General features: G+C 36.8%; 1 protein-coding gene across 7 annotated transcripts; it reads left to right on the forward strand.

Annotated features, from left to right (window-relative positions):
• Nucleotides 1-1,883: 1,883 nt before the first annotated feature.
• On the forward strand, nt 1,884-7,524 carry LOC122088568 (transcription factor TGA2.2-like). Of its 7 annotated transcripts, none has more exons than XM_042657874.1 (13): nt 1,884-2,229; nt 2,635-2,772; nt 2,948-3,036; nt 3,225-3,301; nt 3,537-3,740; nt 4,491-4,562; nt 4,697-4,756; nt 4,863-4,940; nt 5,066-5,114; nt 5,201-5,472; nt 5,551-5,820; nt 6,612-6,754; nt 7,217-7,524. In XM_042657874.1, exons 1-13 carry the CDS (start codon nt 2,195-2,197, stop codon nt 7,302-7,304), a joined length of 1,575 nt encoding a protein of 524 aa, XP_042513808.1. In that variant the 5' UTR covers nt 1,884-2,194; the 3' UTR covers nt 7,305-7,524. The 7 variants fall into 7 exon arrangements, with proteins under 7 accessions (XP_042513808.1, XP_042513813.1, XP_042513809.1 ...); XM_042657879.1 differs by having other exon boundaries at nt 1,886-2,229; nt 3,537-3,677; XM_042657875.1 differs by having other exon boundaries at nt 1,888-2,229; nt 4,491-4,538; nt 7,217-7,523.
• The last annotated feature ends 1,891 nt before the right edge of the window (nt 7,525-9,415 follow it).

Below are 9,415 nucleotides of genomic sequence, written 5' to 3' on the forward strand. Positions count from 1 at the left end.
TTAAAAAAAAAAAAAAACATTTTGACATAGAAACTGAAAATTTCGTTTTTGATACAAAATGTGTTCCAGAAATGTTATCAAACGCAACCTAAGTTATTGACATAAGATATTTTCTACAAAAATTGTTTGTTGATAGCTTAATTTTAAGAATCTTATGTAGCTACTGATTTTATCATTCAATCTCTTGCATGGAAGGAGCCCACTTCATAAAACAAAGCATTTTCCATACCAATTAGGATGCATGAAATGGGGCAAACAAATGTATATATATATATATATATATATTTATAGTTTTAATTAAAATGATTTGACCCTAAAAAATCCCATTAAGGTGAAACTAGGAACAGAAGTTAGCCCTATCTGCCTCATGCTTGTCTTTGATTGCATCATGGATTTAGCCACAATTACACAGGTTCTTCAATCCAAATTAAAATGCAACACAGATTTCCATACTTTAATCCAATAAAATAATTCTCTAGTATAGTAACTTTATTCTTTGGCTTTTCTTAAGAGACAAGCAAGGAGTGACTAAAGTTAGCTTAATAGCAATCACAAGGTATCAACGATGCCAATTATTGATCCTGTGCTGACCTATTAACTAAGAGAGTTTAAGGCTTAAAGGATCTATCAAATCCTTAATCTAAACATATCTCGTTGCATCTTTGACATGAACAATATGTTTAAGTGTTATCTATTAACAGCTTCGATAACTTTAGGAATGAATGATTCGCCCTAGATGAACAGAAGACCGAAACGCATCTAAGCGTTAATAGTGATGCTCTTCATTGGCTGAGGCCAAACTAACTACGCTTCGACTGTGTTAGATAGAGGGTGAATTCCCCTCCTCAGGTGATAAACCAGGAGATACCAAAAGAAAAAAAAAAAAAAAAAAAGACGTATCCAATGCACAACCTTAAATTATGTTAGATATGGTTCTGACCGATCTGTGATCGCATTTTGTTCTAGTCATGGGAACTAACGGTTCAAAGGGGTGCTGGTTCAAGTATTAATCTAAGAATCTAATTGGTCTTTTTGTATTTGGGATGATAAGCTTCTTAAAAGTCTTCCATATGAAGGGTATGCTCTACTTTTATCAAGCTACATAATTGGTAAGCTCAAATATTAATGGGCTAACCTAATCCATAACAGTTCTCTGTTTCATTGAACCTCCTCTTTTTGCCAATCATTGGTATCAAGAAAACTATTTTTTTTAGGGATGTAGGGAAGCATATTATCTTTTAAGTAGTTGATGAGTAGAACATAAAATATTTGTATCCACTTCTCTTTAAAAGAGAGATAATGGGTCCATGAATTAATCTATTCATGGGTCTATGCCCTAAAACTCTTTCCCTGGGGCAGTTTTTAACTGACAGGGTTTTCCTTTTTTTTTTTTTTTTTTTTTTTTTTGTAATAACCATACTTTTTGGTCTGAAGAATACATACCCAATGAGGGACCATGAATGATGAACCGAATGAAAAATTGGCAACTGAGGCTGCCATGGACATCTAATCAATCAACCTTCCCCATTGGGTAAAAAGAATCAAGGCCTGGTAAGGCTTTTAGGGGATGACAGGGAAGGGATGTTGACCTATCAACAAAGGGATAATACCAAACAAATCCATCTAAAGGGGCAGGATTTAAAATTCAAGTGGATTTGCTCGTGGATGATTATTGTAATGTTTTTGGTTGAGAAGGTATTCGCCAAAAAAAAATATATATATATATTTTTTCAAAGGCCCTGAGTTGTCAAAGTAAACTCATCCTCCTCAAGGGTTACACAAGAAGACAAACCCCTATACTTTTTTTTTCCCTTGCCCTTCTTTTCTCTTCTCATCTTTTCCCTTCTTTTCTCATCTTTTTCTTTTTTTCTTTTTTTTTTTCTTTTGTTGAAAGAAAACCCTGCCTCATTATCTCATCTACTATTCATTTTCCCATATTTTATTTGTGATTTTTTTCTTCTTCTTAGAATTCTTGAATCTCTGAAGAGCCTATCCACTGGCCAATGGAATGGCACAGTCGGTTTAAGAAGGGAGTGGAGTAGGAGTCAGTGATTCTAGTGGTTTCCTGCCAAAAGACCCCACCTTTTTGCCTTTTCATTTGTTTATTTTGTTTGTGCCTTTTTTTCTTTTCAGAAATCTTCCAGTCCTCCTCCTGTAAGACAAGTTTGTAAGGACAAGATCTTCTGTACAATGGATGAGCTTCATATCTGAAAATATTTACTGCAGAGGGTGATAACTGATAAAGCAATCCCTGTATAATTAGGATTTTTCTCATTATCTTTTTCACACACACACACACACACACACGCGCGCACACAGGAATTAAAAAGAGAAAAAACTGGACCCTCATGCCTCATGTACCCAAACTTGAAAAGAAAGTTATGATCTTTTGTTTACCTGTGTCTTCCTTTCGGTTCGGTTTTGCTGTAGAAGAGGACTTGCTCTGAGGTTTTAGAGAGTTAAGTAAGGTACAAAAGTGATTGGAATTTGAATTCGCGCTTTGAAACATATCATGCTTTGAATTTTTATACAGTTTTGTGGGGGAAATAGGTGAACATTCGAATTTTCTTTTCAGTTTTGTTCTCTTCTAGCTTCCTTCCTCACCTCTAAACTGGTTCTGCATCTCTCTCTAAGATGGTCTGAGGAGAAGTTCTTTTGCATGGCGAGTCGTCAGAGAGTTGGAGAGACTGGTCTATCAGGTTCAGGACCATCAAATCAACATATGCCATATGCAGTTTTACAGGGGATTGGCCATCCTGCAACCAATTTAATGTACATCTCTTCATAATAAGTCCTCTCTATCTCCTCCTTGTTTGCTCTGATCAAATATTAAACTCAAAGCCATTACTGGGTTTTATTCTCTTTTTAATCTACTTTGTCATTCATTACTCTGCTTCTTATAATCAGTTTGTTTCTGATGTTATTTATGGGGTTTTTTTTTTTGCAGTAATCAGCAAGGACCTGCCTTTGATTTTGGAGAGTTGGAAGAGGCAATTGTTCTTCAAGGAATTAAGCTTGGTGATGATGCCAAAAAAGGTTAGAATTAAGCCTCAAGGTGGCTTCTTTTTCTGATGGTACAGTAATTATTCTGAGATAGAAACTTGAATAGAATGAATTGCTGACTCTATAACTGCAGAAAAGAGGCTCCTTTGATATTGGAAAAAAAATCTGAGTGTCTTTATTTGATGATCCTTCCTCAGAGATTTTGTTTGTGATTCTTGCAGCTTTTTTCACAGCCAGGCCAGCTGCTACTCTGGAGATGTTCCCTTCATGGCCAATGAGATTCCAGCAGACTTCCAGAGTACTTTCTTCTCCTTTGACTGTTTTTCCTTTTAATCATTCTGATATGGGTTCTTGAATCTCTTTTTAATTTTCTTTGGAATGTGATTCTTCATTTGAAATTTTGACCTGGGTTTCTCACGAAGGAGCAGAAAAGTGAGTTCAATGTGATTCTAATGATCTTTTTGATTATTCTCAGAAGATGCTCACTAGAAGAAAAAAAAAAAAAAATCTTCTATTTTGCATTTTTGTTTCAGGGAAGTTCGAAGTCGGGAGAAGAGAGCAGTGATTCAGGATCTGGGCTGAATACTGATGCCCAGTTGGAACCAGAATCCCCTATCAGTAACAAGGCACCACCGGATCAGGCGCTTGATCAAAGGCAACTACAAGTAGAGATGGCAAGTGATGATACTTTCAGAACTAGACTAACACCAAATCAACAAGCCAACCCACTGGAAAAGGTTCTATAGTAATATTCCATTTCTTTTGCCAAATCTCATAAAAAAGATGAAAAAAGGTGGCATCTTTTTGAGTAAGGGACAAAGGGTACTGTTTTGGACCTGAAAGTGTACTATTGCACCTCTATAATACCCTTAACAAATCCCAAGAACTACCAGAGAATCAATAAAATGCAGACTTTTCAGCTTTCTAATTAGAAAAGAATGAACCAGATCTCTTTGGAGAGTCAGGTCCAATTCACAACTCGTCCCAAGACCAAGAGAATGGACAATCTTTACAGAGCCATCACTGTTTCATACTCTTTTGTCGATCCATAGAACTGAAGTAAAAGCTCCCTTTCTTCATAGTTCCTCAGAGCCATCATATCTCTTTAGAAATATTTATCTTTCATGTCTTGAAAACCCAAATCACCAACTTCCCAAAAAAAAAACCCTTTTATCGTTTTCTTTTTCAATATCGTTCAATTTTTTTTTTTTTTTTTTTTCAATAGTGTGAGGAGTGAAGAGCGAGAAGTGAGGGGGGAGGAGAGAGAGCAGGAAAGTGTAAACATATATGAAGCTAGAGGATGGTCAAACAAAGTTTATTTTGAAACTGTAGACTTTCCTTCCCACATGGGTTTTGCCAGTCTAAAATACCCATTTCCTCTTAAAACAAAAAAACCTGCCAAGAAACTTTTCCTTTGGGGTTTTGAGTCTTTTGACTGTTCAAAGTTAAAGAAATTTTATTTTTCCTTCTCTTTTCTAATGTTGCAGAGGAAGGGCGCACCTAGTTCAACTTCAGAGAAAGTCCTTGATGCAAAGGTCATGACTTTGAAAACGGGAGGGGTGAAAAAATTAATCTCTCTCTCAGCGTCTCATTTGTTAGTTTATCTTTGTTTCGTATTAGAACAATCCCTCCATGACTTTTGAAGCTGACATTATGAAACTGATGTTTGAAAATTTGGGTTTACTTGTTTCAGACGTTGAGACGTTTAGCCCAGAATAGAGAAGCAGCAAGGAAGAGTAGACTGAGAAAAAAGGTGTTTCACCTTAGAATAATCTCCAAATTCTTCCAAAACAAACACTCACAAATTTTAATATTCTTCTTTGTTTTTTTCCTTTTCTTTTCTCTTCTTTTCTGGGCAGGCTTATGTACAGCAGCTAGAGTCTAGTCGGATAAAGCTTTCTCAACTAGAACAAGATCTTCAACGAGCCAGATCTCAGGTTCTTTAAAAAAAAAAAATTCACTTTGAATGTTTTTCTTTAATGTTACAAGATTATATAAATTCATGCAAAATTAAATTTCTGGAAATAATTTCTTAATGGGTATTCTCTGGTTGGTGTTATAGGGTCTTTTATTGGGAGTGGGAGGTAGTTCAGGTGGAAACATCAGCTCCGGTGAGTCGCAGCCTTCCAACATAGCAACCCATCTCTCTCTCTCTCTCTCTAAGAGAAAATGTATGTTGTTACACAATGATACACAGGTGCGGCGTTATTCGACATGGAATATGGGAGATGGTTAGAGGATGAACAGAGGCACATGTCGGAGCTCCGGACAGGTTTACAGGCTCACCTATCGGACGGCGAACTGAGATTGATAGTGGATAGATACTTATCCCACTACGACGAGATCTTCCACCTCAAGGGAGTCACCGTCAAATCTGACGTCTTCCACCTTATCACCGGAATGTGGAACACTCCAGCTGAGCGCTGCTTCCTCTGGATGGGCGGCTTCCGTCCCTCAGAACTCATTAAGGTCTATTCTCTCTCTCTCTCTTATGTTTGTCCTTTTTTTTTTTTTTTTTGATGTGGGTGTTGTATTGGGTGGGTACAGATATTGATGGCAGAGTTGGATGCGTTCACGGAGCAGCAGTTGATAGGGATATGCAGCTTGAAGCAGTCGTCGCAGCAAGCGGAAGAGGCATTGTCACAGGGGCTGGAGCAGCTCCATCACTCTCTCTCTGACACAATCGCCTCAGACCCTCTCTCCTCCCTGGGTGGTGATGGAATCATCACCAACAACAATAACCACGTCGCTGACTACATGGGCCAGATGGCCCTCGCCCTCGCCAAACTCTCCAACCTCGAAGGTTTCGTCCGCCAGGTACACTCTCTCTGTCTCTCTTAATGGCCATGATTTGACATGTGAGATGACTTAATTTCAAAGCTCTCACCACCTTTACTATGGGACAGTGGAGCCCACTTCGTCGCCTTGTTTTCGGTTTGGTTGGATAATTTGTCCCTTACCTAGAGTTGAAGGCAAAGAGTTTTATGCATGAAGAAGTCAAAATGTCTCATCACACTACCAAAGTAAGCTTAGTCGGTGTCTGTTACTCTCTATGTCCTCACAGTGACCAAATTTTGGTAAAAAATTATTATCTTGAAAAAAAAAAAAAAACCGAAATTCAGAGCTTGGTCTCATGTATAAGAAACCCTAAAAAACTGTGATCATTTAAACCCCAAATTTATTTTTTAAAGATTGGAACATCTCAATCAAAAGTAGTAATAAAAGGACTCAACCCCCTTGGGGACGTCGCATGATGGTGCCAACTTTTGATTAAAATAAATAAAATAAAAGAAGTAAGACAATAAAATTAGAATATCCAATTAAATATTTAAATATACAATAATATTTAGATTTGATGGATTTCTTATTGGAAGAGTCCAAACCCCACAAGTAAGACAATCTGTTATTCAACCCTTAAGATACATATGAAGTTAAACAAATCCTCGTGGTGGTTCATGGCTTTGTTTGAATCAAAACAAACATGTCTCTTTCTGTTTGAACTTGGCTGATTCCATCTTCTTCTTCTTCTCTCTCTCTCTCATTATGTATCATTATTTAAACTTAATAAAAATGAAGTTAAAAAATGATCGGTCATTGTTGTTGTGTAGGCTGATAATTTGAGACAGCAAACACTTCACCAGATACGCCGGATCCTGACTGTTAGACAAGCAGCAAGATCTTTTCTTGCAATCGGGGAGTACTACGATAGGTTACGAGCCCTTAGTACCCTCTGGGCAACCCGTCCTCGAGAGTAAGCTCATCATCTTATATCCTTCTCTTTTATATATTTGTGGAAAAAAAAAATTGGCCACGTTGCTGGGTGCTTAACTTGTGTCTCTCTCAATTCCATGCCCTTTTCATTCCGATTCCCTATTCCCAAAAATTAGTGGCATGCTGAGTCAGGATCAGATCCTTATACAAGAATGATGTTTTGATCAACACTTAGACTCCACTTAAAATAAAAATCAATTAAAAGAAGAGAGATTAAGTGGAATCCAAGTGAGGACCTGATCCATACTTGTGGCATGCTCAACCCTCCGCTCCCTTTATTTATACTTGTAATCTTCATTAATTATATATATTACTAAGAACATATTCATCTCTATTTTTTTTTTTAATTATATATATATATATATATATATATTGCTAAGAACATATTCATCGTATCTCTATACTTTTTTTTGGTGGGGTGTGTTAATGTTTGATAAAACAGGAACATGATCGGGGATGATAGCTCATACCAAACGACGACAGAGTTGCAGATGGTCCAAACCACCCAATCCCATTTTTCAAACTACTGATCGACTCACACCACCAATGAGAAGACATTTGCCTGTTTGAGCATGCAAAGCAACACCAAATCTCCTTTGTCGTCCCATTGCCATTGGACTCTGCAGGCTATACAATAGGAGAGAGAGAGAGAGAGATATTTCTTGTCTTTTTTGTTTTAATATATAATTTCATTATAATATGTTAACACGTAAATATAACTAATCAATTTCATATTCCATTACAGAAGCTTCTAATGATATATTTTAGTCACAAAAAGGGCTAGAAAAAATATTCGCGCACTCGAGCACACTTTATATCCTTTTTTTTTTCCACTATAAGATCAGAATTGTGTTAAAAGGAAACCCAAAAAAGGAAAAATATAGAACTAGAGCAACACCACCATGATGTGGGATGGTAAAATAATTGAAGATGCTGAAATTCTAGATTTTATTACATCTTAATTTTATTAAGGTTATTTATTATAGGATTTGCTTCCCCAAAACAGTGTGATATCTTCTAGGTGATAGAGTTGAGGAATGATTGCAAATAAATCCAGTGTTGCATCGCAAACCAAGGGATCATCTTTGATGGCACTACCATCGCCACTGCTATTGAATCAGATTCTATCCACAAAGATGTCATATGAAGGTTGAAAGCATGGGGAATTTCATCTATTAGGCCACAAAATTCTACAACATAATTAGATTGAACATCAAGAAACATACACTTGAACGAAATTCTAACACTTGTCTTTCTAGAAATTTATGGATTTTCTATTTCTCACAATCCACCTCTCTTTGCTCAATACAAAGCTCCATATTCTTTTAATCCCTAGCCAGGCTGAAGATGACTTATAACTCTGTTTAATTTCCCCTCCACTACTTACAAACAAAAACTTGAAAAGTTTGCTCATAACTGAGTCACCATGCTTAACATGTCAAACTTACTTACATAGTAGGCCTTTATTAATGTCATGAAGTATTTGAATCCCAAGTCCCCCTTCATTTCTTGGTTTACAGACTTGATCCCACCTTACTATTACCGCCTTCGAGGAATCCACGTCACCGATTTAATGAAATTTCGCATCCACCTCTCTATTGTTTTTAATAAAGAAGATGACCATCAATACACTGAAAATTTTACACTGGCATATCTGATATCATAGTTCTACCCTTCCTGCCATGGACAAGAATTTCCCTTTCTACCTAGACATTGCCCTCTAACTTTGTCCATTACATACATCAGAGGTTCTTTCTTCATCCTGCCATTGAAAATTTCCACCCCAAGGTATTTGGTAAGGAAATTACATATTGGGATTCCCAATATATTAGGTATACTATGTTTCCTAGAACGACGAATTCGACCCAAGAAATGCTTCCTCTTTTTAGAGTTGATTCTTTGCCTGGAGAATTCCTGGTACTTAAGCAAAGAACTATTAAGATTTCTCACATGCCTTATCAATGCATTCATGAATATAAAGATGTCGTTAGCAAATAGCAGGTGCCCTGGAACTGTAGCGCCCCTTGGACCTTGTAAAGCTTTGATTTTGTTCTCTTGTATTAAAGAGTGAAGTCCCTTATAAAGAACTTCTTCTAGAAGAATGAAAAAATGGGTGACACAGGGTCACCTTGTCGAAGACCTCTCTCAACCCCAAAAAAACTAACCAAACCACCATAAAAAAGAATTGAAGTTCTTGATGAAGCCAGTATCTAATGCACCTAGTTTATCCACCTATTAGAAAATCCAAAACTTCTCATCACTTGGAACAAGAAATTCTAAGAAATAATGTCGTACACTTTTTGAAAGTGCTATTGAGAATGTTAAGTTTGCCAATTCTGAAGCTAGACTATTGTTGGAATGAATAATCTTGCCCTATGGAAAGGCCCTTTCCTCTTCAAGATTAGTCTAGGGAGAAGGTACGACAGCCTTGTTGCCATTATTTTCGAAAAAATCTTGGAGAAAAAAAATTCCGCATTTATAAGGTCCTAATTTATCAAGTGTAGGTAGCACATTCCATCTTTGGAATCAGCACTAGAAAGTTATTATTGATCCCTTTCGGCATGATACAAGATCAGAAAAAGTCCCTAAAAGCATTACAAACATCATCAGCAATCACCTCTAGAAATGCCTAAAAAAAGCA

This window comes from Macadamia integrifolia, chromosome 9 (genome assembly GCF_013358625.1).
Source record: "Macadamia integrifolia cultivar HAES 741 chromosome 9, SCU_Mint_v3, whole genome shotgun sequence".
NCBI classification, from domain to species: domain Eukaryota; kingdom Viridiplantae; phylum Streptophyta; class Magnoliopsida; order Proteales; family Proteaceae; genus Macadamia; species Macadamia integrifolia.

Coding starts and splice junctions, on each gene's coding strand:
- LOC122088568 (XM_042657874.1), top strand. CDS start 2,195: ATGAGCTTCATATCTGAAAATATTTACTGCAGAGG. Junction 2,230..2,634: donor GAAAATATTTACTGCAGAGG/GTGATAACTGAT, acceptor TCTCTCTCTAAG/ATGGTCTGAGGAGAAGTTCT. Junction 5,473..5,550: donor GTCCCTCAGAACTCATTAAG/GTCTATTCTCTC, acceptor GGGTGGGTACAG/ATATTGATGGCAGAGTTGGA.